Here is a 16,023-nt window from a genome sequence, read left to right as displayed (position 1 = left end):
ATTTTTTCATGTGTTTCTCGGCCTTTTGGATCTCTTCTGTGGTGAATATTCTGTCCATGTCTTCCTGCCATTTTTGGATGGAGTTTTTTGTTTTCATGTGGTTGAATTTGGCAAGCTCTATATATTCTGGTTATTAGCCTCTTGTCTGATGCATGGCATGTAAAGGTCTTCTCCCATTCTGTGAGGGGTCTCTTGGTTTGGGTAGTGGGGAGGAAGGCAGGAGAAAAGAGAATGGAAGAGAGGTACCACAGCACCAAAATTTCCCTTGGCGTAGTCAGGGCCAGTGAACCTGGGTCAGGGCAGTTAAGTGGAAAATCAAATAAAATAGAAAATCTTTTGATTCATGATTCATTGTTTTTGTATACTGCATATTTCTATGAGTTTATACATTTCTTCAAGGGAAGTTCATTTTGTGACCTTGCATATTACTGTGATGTCATTTATAATACCTCTTTCATTTCTTATATTTGAGCTTCAGATTTTTTTCTTGGTCAAGCTAAAGCTATGTTGATTTTATCTTATAAAAAATAAAATTAAAGGGGCTGGGTTGTGGCGCACATGTTACAGTGTGCAAGGTCCTGGGTTCAAGCCCCCCCAGTCTCCATCTGCAGAGGGAAAACTTCACAAGTGTTGAAGCAGGACTGCAGGTGTCTCTCTTTCTCTCTCCCTATCTCCCCATTCCTCTCAATTTTTGGCTGTCTCTATCTAGTAAAAATAAAGATAATAAAAATAAATAAATAAAAGGAGGGGTGAAAATAGCATAATGGTTATGCAAAGAGACTTATGTTTGAGGTTCTGAGGTCCCAGGTTCAATCCTCAGCACCACCATAAGCCAGAGCTGAAAAGTGCTCTCATAAAACAAACTCAGTTTCATTTAACTGCTGTAATGCTTTCCTTTTCTCTTACTTCTGCTTTGATCTCTATTATGTTTGTCTGCTAATATGGGGTTCATTTTTCTTCCTTTTCTAGTTCCTTGATTTTGAGTTAAGTTGGTTATTTGAGCTATCTTTTTCCCTTTCTAAACTTCATGAGTAGTGAAGGACAACTGCAGGTATCTCTCTGCCTCCCCTCCCTCTCTTCTTCCTCCCTTCCCTATCAATTTATCTGTCTCTATCCAATAATAAGTAAATAAATCAAAAGATAAATAAAAACTAATTCCTTTCTGATTTTTTTCTTTAACCCCTTGGGTATTTGGGAGTATGTTGTCTAGTTTTCAGGTTTTGTTTATAAACTTAGAGAAGATATCCATTAATGATTTCAGTCTTAACTTTGTAAAGCCATGTTTTGTGTTCCTATCATTTGTTTGATCCTGGAGAATATGGTACCACGTGTCAGCATTTCACTCTTGAATGAAAGGTTCTGCCTATGTCTCTTAAGTCCATATAGATATTTCTGTCTGGATAATTTATTCACTATTAAAAGCGGGATATTGAGGTTCTCTAATATCACCATATAGTCTACTTCTCCATTCTTTTTTGTTACTATTTGTTTGATATTTTAGGTGCCCTGGTGTTAGGTGCATATTATCTTTTTTTTCTTTTTTTTTAATTTTTTTAATTTTTATTTTATTTATTCCCTTTTGTTGCCCTTGTTGTTTTATTGTTGTAGTTATTATTGTTGTTGTCGTCATTGTTGGATAGGACAGAGAGAAATGGAGAGAGGAGGGGAAGACAGAGAGGGAGAAAGATAGAAACCTGCAGACCTACTTCACCGCCTGTGAAGTGACTCCCCTGCAGGTGGGGAGCTGGGGCTCGAACCGGGATCCTTATGCCGGTCCTTGTGCTTTGCACCACCTGCGCTTAACCCGCTGCGCTACAGCCCGACTCCCTGCATATTATCTTTTAAAAGTTATTTTTATATGGGAGTTGGGCAGTGGCGCAGCGGTTTAAGCACACATGGCGTGAAGCACAAAGACTGGCATAAGGATCCCAGTTCGAGCCCCTGGCTCCCCACCTGCAGGAGAGTCACTTCACAGGCAGTGAGGCAAAAAAAAAAAATTATTTTTTTAAGAGAGAAACCATGAGCGAGACCATAGCACTGCTTAACTCTGGCTCATGTAGTGCCCAGGATTGAACCTGTGCCATCTGACACCTCAAGCATGAAATGAGCTGATGCTCTGTCACTGTACTGTCTTCCCAGCCAAGCATATACTGTCTCGTGATATAATCCCATTTCTCATTACACAGGAACCTTGTCTCTTCCAGTCAGTTTCAGTCTTCAGGCTTTTTTGTTGGACATGAATATAGTGATCTCTGCTCTCTCTTTGGGCTGCACTGGCATGAAAAAATTAAAATCTTGCTCCATGGGAGTTGGGCGGTAGTGTGGCAGGTTAAGTGCACGTGGCACAAAGCCAAGGACCGGCCTAAAGATCCTGGTTCAAACCCCCGGCCCCCCATCTGCAGGAGAGTCACTTCACAAGCGGTGAAGCAGGTCTGCAGGTGTCTATCTTTCTCTCCCCCTCTCTGTCTTCCCCTCGTCTCTCCGTTTCTCTCTCTCCTATCCAACAACAATGACATCAATAACAACAATAATGACTACAAAAACAATAAAAAGACAACAAGGGCAACAAAAGGGAAAATAAATTTTGAATAAATAAATAAAAATCTTGCTCCATTTCTTGCTAAATGTTTGTGTTTCCTTAGAGCTAAAGTTGTTCTAAGTTTATAGTTATTTTTAATCTTGTTAATTATTTAATATTGTTTTACAAAATTATAACAGTGGTATAATTCCACACCATTCCCACCACCAGAGTTCTGTATCCCCATTTCCTCCTTTGGAAACTGCAATAGTTCTCCCAAAGTTACAGATATGAATTTACTATTATTTCTATATAGTATATTTATATACATTTGCCCCCCCCTTTTTTATGATCCTGCCTTATCTTCCTTTCTAAGTCACACCTACACCTGTTACTAAAATAGTTCAGAGTCTTCTGATCATCTTCCCCTAACATTTCTCCCCCTCTGGAAGTGTGGACTGAAATTCCTTATGGGGTGCAGAAGATGAGAGTTCTGGCTTCTGTAATTGCTTCTCCACTGGATATGGACACTGGCAGGTCAATCCATACCCCCAGCCTGTTTCTATCTTTCCCTAGTGAGGTATGGCTCTGGAAAGGTGAGTTTCCAGGACACACTGGTGAAGTTGTCCACCTAACACCATTTATTTAACAGATTCTCCTTTTCCCCACTCCCTGTCTCCCTCCCTTTCCCCTCCCCCTCTCCCTCTCTACCAGAGCACTGCTTATCTCTGCCTTATGGTGGTGCAGGGGATTGAATCTGGGACTTAAAAGCCTCAGGCATATCTATCTACCCCTGCCCTAGGCTCTCCTTTTCTTTTTTTTTTTTAATAGTTTGGTCCCCCCACCAATGTGTCCTGGAGCTCTGCTTCCCCAGAGCCCCACCCTACTTACCAGGGAAAGGGAGAAGCAGGCTGGGAGTATGGATCGACCAGTCAACACCCATGTTCAGCGGGGAAGCAATTACAGAAGCCAGACCTTCCACCTTCTGCATCCCATAATGACCTTGGGTCCATACTCCCAGAGGGATAAAGAATAGGAAAGCTATCAGGGGAGGGGATGGGATACGGAGATCTGGTGGTGGGAACTGTGTGGAGTTGTACCCCTCCTATCCTATGGTTTTATAAATGTCTCCATTTTAAAATAAATTTTAAAAAACTTAAAAAAAAGTTTGGTCCCCCTTAACAAAATTCAGTGGCATTTCTTTATGCAAACACTAAATCAGAAGAAGAAATCAATCAGTCTATCCCATTTACTGGTAGCAACAAAAACAACACAATATCTAGGAATAACCCTAAAATAATAAGTGAAAACTTGTATCCTGAAAACTATGAGTCAAGGAAATAGAAAAAGATACAAAGAAGTGGAAAGATATTCCATGTTCATGGACTGGAAGAATTAACATCAAAATACCCAGAGCCCTATACAAATTTTAAATATTTATTTATTTACTCCCTTTTGTTTCCCTTGTTGTTTTATTGTTATAGTTATTGATGTCATCATTGTTGGATAGGACAGAGAGAAATGGAGAGAGGAGGGGAAGACAGAGAGGGGGAGAGAAAGATAGACACCTGCAGACCTGCTTTACCACCTATGAAGCGACTCCCCTGCAGGTGGGGAGCTGGGGAATCAAACTGGGATCCTTATGCTGGTCCTTGCACTTTGCGCCACCTGCACTTAACCCGCTGCACTACCGCCAGACTCCCAGCCCTATACAAATTTAATGCAGTCCCCATCAAGGTCTCACAGATATTTTAAGAAAATAGAACAAAAGCTATACAAATTTATCTTGAACCAGAAAACACCTAGAATCACCAAAGCAATCTTAAAAAAGAGCAGAAGTGGAGGCATCACTCTCCCAGATCTCAAACTATATTATAGGACCATTGTTATAAAAACTGCCTGGTACTGGAACAAAAATAGACATAATGACCAGTGGAACAGAATTGAGAGCACAGAAATAAGCCCCCACATCTAGAGCAAAAGTTTTAAAGCCTCTTTTAAGTCAACATCATATATTGGGTGTGTTTTTTTTTCACTTACCCAATTTCTCTTACTGTAACTCTAATGACTTACAATTTAAGTCTTTGATGGTATACTTTAGATTGCCTAAATTTTCTTCACTTAATTTTTCCCCTAGACGATCTTAAAGTTCTTGCCTTCTGTCTCACAGATGGCTTTTTGGCTCAATCAAGTCTATATCTGATATTTTCTATTACATTTTTATGTCATCTATTTTATTCTTAAACTCCAAAATTTCTGTTTAGTTCCTTCTTAGAACTTCTTTCTCTGTTAAATTTCATTTATGCTTTTTTAATTGAATTATTTTTCTGTGTTTTCCTTTTGGCTCACCGAGTTTCCTTAAAAATGCAACCCCAGCATGTGTCCTGGAGCCCTGCCCCAGTAGGAAAAGATAGAGACAGGTTGGCAGTATGGATAAACCTGTCAATGCCCATGTGCAAAGGGGAAGCAATTACAGAAGCCAAACCTTCCACCTTCTGTGCCCCATAATGGCGCTGGGTCCATACTCCCAGAGGGATAAAGAATAGGAAAGCTATGGGGGGGGGGGGAGGATATGGAGTTCTGGGGGTAGGAATTGTGTGGAATTGTACCCCTCTTATCCAATAGTCTTGTCAGTATTTCCATTTTTCTGGTTTTTAGTTGTCTGTATATTTAACCATGGAGCATAATTACCATGATTGCTTTAAAGTCTGTGTTTTGTTATTCCCATATCTCCCTTTAGCTTCCATTTGTTCCTTTGATTAGGCCATGGTTTTCTTTCTTTGTACACATGGTCAGTAGAACTCCATCACTTATAAAATCAGTCATATCCTCCCCTCCCCCTTTTTTTCTTCCTCTCTTTAATTTAATTTCATATAGGGAGAATTTCCTGCAGTCAGACTGGAAATTCTGGAGACATGTCAAAACCTTTTCTGCAATGTGTCCTCTTAGTTTGTGCCTCTGATCACTTAACTTGGCGTTTTCAGCTGACGCATCCCCCCTGGTGTTTATCGGTGGTAGTGCAAACTCTGTGACTACTGTGGTACTGGACGTGCATTCCATCCGTGTCTGTCGGGAATTTGTTGGATCCCACTACCTCTGACCTGCCCCTCTTGTTTTGGTTCCATCTGGGTGTTGGTTTTCTCAACTTTATTATCACATTGAGAAAATATTGATTTACTGGATTGTTGTCACAGGATACATTTCCACAAGCTAGGTATCAATACATTTCACCCTCAACCAAACCATCATCCTGTTCCACACTAAGGATGTAGGTTTCCAACCTCCCCTGTTTCCCAAATCTGTTTCCAATAGTCAATTGAGGATTTAACTTGTATTGCCCTGAGTTTCTTTCTTTCTTTCTTCCTTTTTTTAAAAAAATTCATTGCCACTGGGGTTACTGCTGGGGCTTAGTGTCTACATGACAATCCATTGCTGCTGGTGGCCTTTTTTGTTTTGTCTTTCCTTTTTGATAGAGTCAGAGGAAAATTGACAGGTGAGCGGGTGATAAAGAGGGAGAGAGAAAGGTGGCTGGGTGTGCTACAATGCACAATGCTCAAGGACCCAGGTTCAACTCCCCCAGTCCCCACCTGCAAGGGGAAAGCTTCACAAGCGGTGAGCTGGTCTGTAGGTATCTTTCTGTCTCTTCCTCTCTATCTCCCCCGTATCTCTCGATATCCTTCTTCATAAAGAATCCTTCCTTTAATATAGGCTATTTGACAAGATTCAGCTAGCCATATACATTTGATTTTCACATTATGTCAAAGAGTTCCCTTTCTTGCCTCCCATTCTCCATGTTTTTTTTTTTATCCAGTCACAGTCAGTGGTACAATTTGCAGGGCCCTGTGTAAAGGAAAACTGTGGTGCTCCTCGTCTGAAATGCAGGGGGAAAGCACAGATTTGTTTACCCACCACAGTTATCATTGGAGCTCAGTACCTGCATGATGGCTCCACCACTCCCAGCAGCCTTATTTTTTTTTTAATTTTATGATAGAGACAGAATTTGAGAGGGAGAAAAAACACCTACAGCACTGCTTCATCACTCATGAAGCATTTCCCCTCAAAGGTGGGCACCTCTGGCTTGAACCCAAGGCCTTGCACATGGTAATGTGTGTGCTCTACTAAGTGTACCACCGGGATGCATTGGATCGAACTTCTCGTGGTGCATCCCGTGAGTACCCATTCATTGGGGAAACTGACGATCCTTCCTAGCCGACTGAATCCACATGGATCCCAGTCACTTTCAAAGCCAACAACAAGCAGCTCCTGACAGCTTTCAACCTGACGCTGTTGACTGGCTACGGAAGAAGGGCAAACGCTAGAAGAAGAAGTGTACCACCAGCTGGAAGCAGTTAAATATACAATAATGTAGTTTTCCTTTTAAAAAATGTTTTATTACTTGAGAGATAATTGCATAAAAATAATTATAATATATAATGCTACAAGTTGCAAAAAAATCTTTCCATAAGTTTTGTAGACTACAGTGCATTATGCTAATCTATACCTGTGATCATCTTGATTGTAGACTATAGAGGATTCACTTCTGCAAATTCATTAGGCTATTAAAAGTTGGTTTAGCACCTTCATTTTCTTTTTCTTTTTTTAAAATTTTATTTTATTATTAGAGGCAGAGAAATTGAGAGGGGAAGGGGAGATAGAGGGAGAGAGACAGAGAAACACTTGTACCCCTGCTTCACCACTCGTGGGGACCAGGGGCTTGAACCTGGGTCCTTTTGTTGTTTTATTGTTGTAGTTATTATTGTTGTCATCGTTGTTGGGTAGGACAGAGAGAAATGGAGAGAGGAGAGGGAAGACAGAGAGGGGGAGAGGAAGATAGACACCCGCAGACCTGCTTCATCGCTTGTGAAGCAACTCCCCTGCAGGTGGGGAGCCAGGGCTTGAACCGGGATCCTTATGCCGGCCTTTGCTCTTGGCGCCACCTGTGCTTAGCTCGCTGCGCTACAACCCGACTCCCTTAACCCTTCTTATATAGCTTTTATGTTATATCATTCCTTTTTACTTTATTGTTATTGTTGCTGTTATTTTGTGGGACCAGGATCCTGTATGATTTCACTGCTCTAGAAAATTTTTAAATTCGGATAGAGAAATAGACAGAAGGAGAGAAGTGCACTGTAATGCGTGCACTTAACCAGGTGTGCCACCGCCTGGCCCCAAGCACCTTCATTTTCAATTTGCTCTCGATGAATGCCTCTTATTTCATGAATGTCTTCCATTTTTTCTCAGTGACTTCATTCAGGAAATGCTAATGTCTTTAAACTGCCACCAGGCTTACCATTGGGGCTTGGTGCTTACATGATGACTACTGGTCTTGATGGCCATTTTTCCTTTTCTTTATTTGACAGGACAAAAAGAAATCGAGAGGGGTGGATTTACAGTCTTACATTTTTGGAACTCCAGTGACACGATGGGTTAGTGTGCGGTACTTATACAGTCTCACATCTCCCCAAGATAGAGGTGTCAGTACACCTCACCCTCCGCTGAACTGTCATCATCCTCTGCCCTAGGAAACTGGACCCTCAGCCCCATCCTAACACCAGCCCACTTTCCCTGTTCTGAGTGATTAGGAGCTCCTATGGATACAACTGTTGCCAGAACTATTATAAGAGTGTTTTAGAGGTAGCAATCATATTAGGTTCCATTTCTGGCCGATTATTTTGAAACATCTAGAGCCTGTGATTCTGACAGACCAAGTTTTATAGAAGGATTGAATTATCTTTACCAATCAGTGTGAATTTAGATTTAACTGTCATTCTCTGTTCTATGAAGTTTTTCTTTAAAACCCTACCTACCTTTCCAAAGTGGTATTTGGAGCAAACATCAACTACTCAAAAAGTACCCCTCTCTTCATCAACCCCCCGCCCCAATCCACTTGCAGGGTCTGTCAGGACTAGCCAGAGTGAGTGGCAGGCATGCCTACAGTGCAGGGAGGACTGGCCTTCTCCACTAGGTCCTTGCAGGCAACATCTCAGGTTACAGAGGTCCTTACCTTGCCACCTCCCAGCTTCCAATCATCAGTTATAAACACAAAAGTCAGAAGAGGATTCAAATCAGCTTTATTAATGGATCAGATTGCTGGGATCTGAGGCCCAAGTGAGGTTCCTTTTATCCTTTCTGCAGATGTGACAGCTAAGCCCACTGGGCCTGGCTGGCCAGACTTACCCAACCCATCAGAGACTGAGGTTGGAATGTGGAGAGCTGCATCCAGGCTGGGCCCACCATGGGCAGGTCCTGCTGAGTCTGTTTACTGCATGTAGACTGGCAGCCCAAAAGCAGGTCGAGAGAGAGAAAAAGAGAAGAAGCAGGAGGACAAGTAAGCAGGGACTATTGGCATATAATCTCCACCCAGTAGACAAAGACAGCTCAGACTCTCAAGTTCATTAACCATAACCATCCCAAACTAGCCCATTTCACCTTTTTTCTTTTTTTTTTTTTTCTTTCTCTCTCTAGAGGTCAGGAGCCTACACTACTGAATAAGTAGGTGACGACCAAGGGTCATTTTGTGAGTCCTCCAGTCTATAACCACTGACAAAACTAAAGAGCTAGGTGGAACTCCTCCAAATCAGAACTGTATATCCATCCTGAATGCTAAGCAAGGAATTCCCTTTCTTGTTATCTAGAGTCTGGACCACTAAGGACTGCTGAGCAAGACTCTGACAGATATCACCCCTCTCATCCCTCCCTCCCTCAGGTGAGTCAAACAGGTGACAGTGATCAAAAGGTACAAACTTAGAAGAATACATCCTATCTGTAATGTATAGCATGGTGACTGACAACAGTGGTCTGTATATTTGAGAGTTGTAAAGACAACAGATCATAAAGTTCTTATCACCAGGAAAAAAAGTTTAAGTTGCTAGAAGTGGGAAAAGCCTACTGTGGTTATCTTGAAACATGCACATATGTCAAATCATATTATGCACATAATACCATCTTATATGTTAATTGGACTTCAGGAAGGCTTTAAAAAAAAAGAAGAAAAAGAAAGAAATCTTAACAGGCCACCTTAGCTAGGGTACAATTTAGCTGTCAGGTGTCAGCTGTGCCAAGCAAAAGCTGAGGGCCTTTCAGGCATGCAGTGTGGATAAAGGTAAGTAAAAAATCCTTTCAGGACCTGGGAACAGATAGACGCTTATTTTAATGAGAGAAATAGAGAAAGAGACCTGAGCACTGCTCAGCTCTGGTTTATTATGGTAGTGCTGGGTATTGAACCTGGGACCTTGGAACCTCAGGCATGAAAATCCTTTACGTAATCATTCTGCTGTCTGCCCAGAGAGAGGTTTAATGTAAGGGCTGTAGCACTGAGTCTAATGTAACTCTCTCTGGCATCAAATGGCACACTCCTAGCCTACACTCTAAAATCCTTCTGATCATCCCTCTTCTGTTTCTCTAGTTATCTTAATTCCCTTAAACTGTGACTTTCTTATCTTGGGGTTCACTCAGTAATTCTATTATTAAACCCGGGAGGTTTAATCCCATCCACTACCTGTGATTCCCCCATCATATCTCCATTCAAAGGTAACCTCACTTCCAATTCTTAAATGGCATCTCTCTGCTTTCCAACAAGCTATATCCAACCTTAAATGATTGCAGAAACATATTTCCCCAGAGTATTTTTATTTAGGGATTCCTGCCACCAAATTAACATACAGAACAATCTGGATGTTGACATAAATTCAAATTTCACTATACAAAGATAAGGCTCCAATCACAGGTAACATGACCCCCAGATCTCTAGTTATTTCAGTTAAGTCCAATTATTTTTAATTCTTCCCAGAGTTGTCTTTATAAATATTAGACAAACCACAAGATATAATCCACATACATAACATTTTACAATATGTTCCAAGCACAGACAGAAATATACAATACCTACATTTTTCTTCCATGATCCAACTTGAATTAGCACTAGAGGCAAGATTGTGTGTATATGTATTTGCCATATATATGTATATTTAGCCACAACTGTACACACAGTGGTTTTCATGGAAAAGTTAAACCTTTGAGACTGTGTGTTTTATCCACTATGATACCTGAGAGGGAAAAGGAACAACACATCACAGATTTCTTAATGCGGGGGGGGGGGAACACACACACAGCTCTGTGGGAGGGCATATTAATTGTGTATATGTGAATAGACACATATTTACAGAATCATGTGCCAGCATTATGGACTATACATATACTCACACACTTGCTTTGAACTCTATCTCACTACATTAGATACTCTTCATCTTTGGAAGCAGTCTTCTATCCTCACTTGATTCAGGCCACTGGTGACTGTCTTCTAACAAAACTGCAGTGGACATCTCTAAGAGGCTCTGATTCTATCCCAACAAAATGGCATTTCCAGGTTCCTTTGGATAGTTATTGTCTAGATTCAATAGGCCTTAATCTCTCAACTCCTTCACTTAAAAACTTCCTTATGGCATAGAAATGTCTTTGCCTAAGAGTAAAGAGAAGTTAACTGGGGAAGTGTTAAAATAATACATTACTGCTTAACATAAATCTACATGGTTAAACTACATAAGATATATATCCTCTTAGTATCTGTTAAATGTTTTACAGTGGGAGATAATTAGTTCCATAATTTAAAAAATATCACTTAGTATAACTTTTAAAAGATGAGGTCAAGGTGAATTTCAAAAATATAAAGTGTGATTAGAAAAGGAATTAATTCCATACATGCTACATACTGGAACACCCTTACATCAGAGGTATGACTTAAAAAGTGATATGGGAAAGAAGATCTTCAAGTACAAAGCTGGTCATTTGAAACTCCCTAAATAAGCTATAGAAAACATTTTTAAAAGCAAAATAAATCAGTGGAAGCATGTTAAGAACCCTACAGATTTATTAACAAATATAATTCAGGTTTGTATAACTGAAGGTTGCTTGGGCTGACATCTAAAACTTACTGTCAAAATGAAATCTGATAAGCACTCAGCTTCACTGGATGACTAGAATTGGAATGACCAATGTGGAAAATCTGGAGTTTGGGAGAGAGCATTTTGTAAATGAAGGCAGTGGAACATTTTTCAATCTGCAGAGATATCCCAGTGTTCCATACTTCCTCTCTCTCTCTCTCTCTCTCTCTCTCTTTCTCTCTCTCTCTCTCCTCTCTCCCCCTCACATACACACACAGCATTGGTTAACTGCCAGCACAGAAAGGCATCATTATTCCCTCTGTTGTCTGGTGAGTGAATCATTTTGCTACATCAGCCAAGCTGAAATGGGAGCCTTAATTATGAGTTAGCATATCAGGAGACCAGTATAATGGCCACTGCAAGAGAAGATCATCAGCATTTACAAGTCAAACTATGTCCTTTCTCTTCCCCTCTCTCACACATACACTTGTTTTGAAGTTCCTTCCACAGGATAACAATGAATGGCATAGGGCTTTAAAACATGTCTTAAAGTTCATCTATTTTTACTGTATAGACCCCACTTAGAAATATTAGTGCCAGTTCATCTAATACCTTCCGCCACTTTCGTAGGATCATTTACCTACCACAATTTTTTTTTTTGGCAACTTAATTCCCATTTTCTTCCACTCTTGGGTTAATTATACAGTCATATGCAAGTAACTACCGTCTCTTTCAACTATGTTTCACTTTCTTGAAAGATAAATGTCCTGCTTCCCCAACCATGTAGACAGAATACAAAGGCAAGTAACCAGCCATCTTCTTTAAACACTCTGGCAGACCGACCACCTGAAGCTCAGTTCCTTTGCCCACTTCTTTTCTATCTCATATGCAGGTAACAAGTTATGAGATTGTTCACTCAAAAAATATTTTTTTTAAAAAACAAACCAGTTGTGAAAACATTAGAAAATTCCCAACATACCCTTTGTGCATGAATCGTATGATTTCTACACTTAAATAACTCCAGGAGGCTTCTTTTTTTTTTTTTTTGCTAAAACTTTACCAAAAATATTTTGAACACATAAAAATATTTAAAAAGAAACAAAACCCCAGCGTAAATTTCATTGTATAGGCAATGGTTAGAGGACGCTGCTCTCACTAAGGATTATATTCAAAAACTTTCTACTGGCTTTTTACTAAAATTCTGATCCTCAGCTTCATAGCTTGTAACGGTGTTATTATTAAAAAGGGGAAATCTAATTCAGCTCGGTGTACTATATGATAAAGAGTATGTCAGTAATATAATGAAAATAAACATGGGTTTTGGTTACTTAAAGGTCATTTTCAAGAGCTGGAACTTATATGAGCATATCAGATTCAAAGGTATTGATGTGCAGTGGCATATGGAAAGCAAGCTTATAAAGGTTTGAATAATAATAATCAGTTATGAGTAAAGCAATAACTGTGGATGGCCCCCTGACCATTCAGAACTAGGCCTTCGCTGCAAAAAGCTAACCACTAGTATTGAATATAGCCCTTAGTTGTATGAGATAGGACCTTTATGAGCAACCCAGCATGTAGAGGATGACGTTTACTTTGCCAGCCACCCACTCCTTGAGAGGACAGTAGTACTCATAGTGAAACTGTTCAAACTCTGGCGTCTGGCGGATTTCACATAAGAAGGAGAGATCAATACCTGACTCCAACAGGAGGAGGAGCAGGGGGAATACAAAGAGCAGCAGCCCCAGGCCCACCACAAGGAGCCGGGAGAAAATCTTGACCAGCGGGTTGACCCGAATATGGCCTCTCAGAATGTCATAGCTCCAGGACAAAGCTCGGTGAGCTTCCTTTAGTTCCTCCTCTTCAGCCATCAGAAAGGCATGTTCATCTGCCTCCAGATCCTCAAACGAATCTGTGTCCTCTCTTTCCAACTCCAGCCTTGAGGGGCAATCAAAAAGCATGTCAATCTCATCATCATCAACAGGGGTGGGCAGCAGACTAGCACTCGGGTTGTACACCAGTTCTGAGATGGTCAGCGGCTCTTCTGTGAGCTTATCTTCTTCTTCACTTGGGGGGTCTTTATACTCTCGGACTTCCTTCACTGGCGAGCTAGAGATCAGGGGGGCAGAAATATCTTCTTTGGGCAGTGGAATACCTGCAAAAAGACAGGGTTTTTGTTTTGTTTTGTTTTTTTCTTTTCCTTAATTTCCTTCTTCCAAAAAGGTTTTTAGATGAAAACGAATAAGAATGAAATTCAAAGAATCCAAGAAACTGTTCTGTAGAATCCTCATTTTTTTTTTTTAGGGTGAAAGAGACCACAGTTGCACTGAAGCTTCCTTTAATACTTTCAGACTAGGCTTGAACCTCTGTCTGAATCCTGACTTTCAACAGTCATTTTACTAACAGACCTTCATTCATCAGTTCTTTTTTTAAAAAATATTTATTTATTCACTTTTGTTGCCCTTTTTAAAAAAAATTTGTTGTAATTATTATAGATGTCATTGTTGTTGGATAGGACAGAGAGAAATGGAGAGAGGAGAGGAAGACAGAGAGGGGGAGAAAAAGACAGACACCTACAGACCTGCTTCACCACCTGTGAAAAAACTCCCCTGCAGGTGGGGAGCCAGGAGCTCAAACCGGCATCCTTAGGTCAGTCCTTGTGCTTTGTGCCACATGCGCTTAAGCCACTGTGCTACCGCCCGACTCCCTCATTCATCAGTTCTAAGATCAACATAGTAAACACAAACTAGCCAACACACCTCAAAGGGAGGGTTGGCAGCATTCACAACATATATGTATGCAGTTATGGTCTGCAAATCTCTAACAATATAGTTATAGCGCAGTAGTGGCTGTCATTTTTAAATGGTGTCCTTTAAAAGTCAACACTTTTCAATAAAGTGCTATAGTATCATCATAAAGTCTACTATTCAGTGATCACTTTGTTGTTTTCCTTTTCTAGAGAGAGTGAGAAGGACCACACACTGAAGCTTCCTCTAGCGTACTGAGGGTTAGGCTTGACCTGCTTTGCACAACTGGCAAAGAAGCATACTATTCAAGTAAGCTATTTTTCTGGCTCTATTTTTATATAATTTTTAGTCTTTAGACAGTTTTGCGGCTTCTACTTTTATAAAAATGTGGGTATTTTTGTGTAAAAAAAATACTTTCAGACATCTTTACATAGAAGCCCTTTTCTTTCTCATTTCCATTCATTTGCTGTAGCTACATAAAAGGAATTTTCTTCCTTTTTTTTTTCTTTTATTGCCACCAGGGTTATCTCGAGGGCTCGGTACTAAATAAATGCTTGAGGGGCTTGGTGGTGGTGCACCTGGTTAAGCATACACATTACAGTGCACAAGGACCCAGGTTCAAGCTCCTGGTTTCCACCTGCAGGGGGAGAGCTTCGCTAGCGGTGAAGCAGGACTGCAGGTCTCAATCTCTACCCACCTCCTCCACTCCCCTCTCAATTCCTCTGTCTCTATCCAATAATAAAAAATTAATAAATAAATAAGTAAATAAAATAAATGTTTGAATCCCCAGTCTTTGGGAAAAAGGAAAGGAAATTTCTGATAGGGCAAGGATGCTTACTAACATTTACTCATAACTTCTCACACTGAGTACTTGACGTCTATTTAATAGGGAAGATAGGATCCCAAGAAAGGGACAAAATAGAGGTACTATATAGACTATAGACCTGGAGGAGCCACATAGTAAAACCAGAGGAATGAAAGGATCCTTGCACAACACTCTGTGACTACAAGGAAGAGATAACAGGCAACACCACCCTTAACACTGACTGCCTCCTAACACAGTGATGTGTGACTGGTTCAGTGATGCCCACCTTTATCTGAGCAAATCCCAAGGGTTGAACTGGGCCTCACGAATATGAACTGGCCGATTTTGGACGTGGGGGTATGGCTAAAGTGACAAAAGATCCCAGAAACTGAGAGGAGCTCCACCTGTCTACTACCTAGAAGCATACTACCCAGGCAGAGGTGGAAATCCTGTTATTTATCTCCTTATTTCTTTACATATTAAGCATGGTCTTTAAAGATATTGCCTGAAGTAAAATCAGAGAAAGACACATATTTGATCTCACTTATATGTAGGATCTAAAAAAAAAAACCCTCAGAATAAAATCAGATTTGTGGTTAAAAGATGTAAGTGAGGGATCAGAGCATAGGAGTTAAAATGAGGGGGCTGGGTGGAAGCGTAGCAGGTTAAACACACATGGTGTGAAGCACAAGGACTGGCCTAAAGATCCTGGTTTGAACCCTGGCTCCTCACCTACCAGAGTGGGGGGGGGGTCACTTCACAAGTGGTGTGCAGGTGTCTATCTTTATCTCCCGCTCTGTCTTCCCCTCCTCTCTCCATTTCTCTCTGTCCTATCCAACAACATCAATAACAACAATAACAACCACAATGATAAATAAGGGCAACAAAAGAAAAAAAAACAGCCTCCAGGAGCAGTGGATTCATGGTGCAGGCACCAAGCCCCAGCAATAATCCTGGAGGCAAAAGAAAAAAGTTAAAATGCACAAACTTCAGCTATGAGGTAAGTGGCAGGGATGTAATATACAACATAATCACTGCAGTTAATGTCACTGCATGATGTATATGGAAGTAGTTGAG

The 16,023-nt window shown here is 40.6% G+C and overlaps 1 protein-coding gene across 8 annotated transcripts in view; it reads right to left on the bottom strand.

The window, feature by feature from the left end:
- Window positions 1-8,572: 8,572 nt before the first annotated feature.
- Window positions 8,573-16,023, bottom strand: part of FRMD3 (FERM domain containing 3) — a 358,746-nt gene continuing 351,295 nt past the window's right edge. For 6 of the 8 annotated variants that reach the window (XM_060199507.1, XM_060199503.1, XM_060199504.1 and 3 more), the window contains one exon: window positions 10,131-13,549. In XM_060199507.1, coding sequence (XP_060055490.1) covers window positions 12,954-13,549 — 596 coding nt within the window. In that variant the 3' untranslated portion in view covers window positions 10,131-12,953. Of the gene's footprint in view, window positions 8,792-10,130; window positions 13,550-16,023 lie in introns of those variants that run through there. The other 2 variants (XM_060199505.1, XM_007528390.2) reach the window with 1 other exon arrangement.

This window comes from Erinaceus europaeus, chromosome 10, assembly GCF_950295315.1.
Source record: "Erinaceus europaeus chromosome 10, mEriEur2.1, whole genome shotgun sequence".
Lineage (NCBI taxonomy): Eukaryota > Metazoa > Chordata > Mammalia > Eulipotyphla > Erinaceidae > Erinaceus > Erinaceus europaeus.
This window is presented reverse-complemented; position numbering and strand designations above follow the sequence as displayed.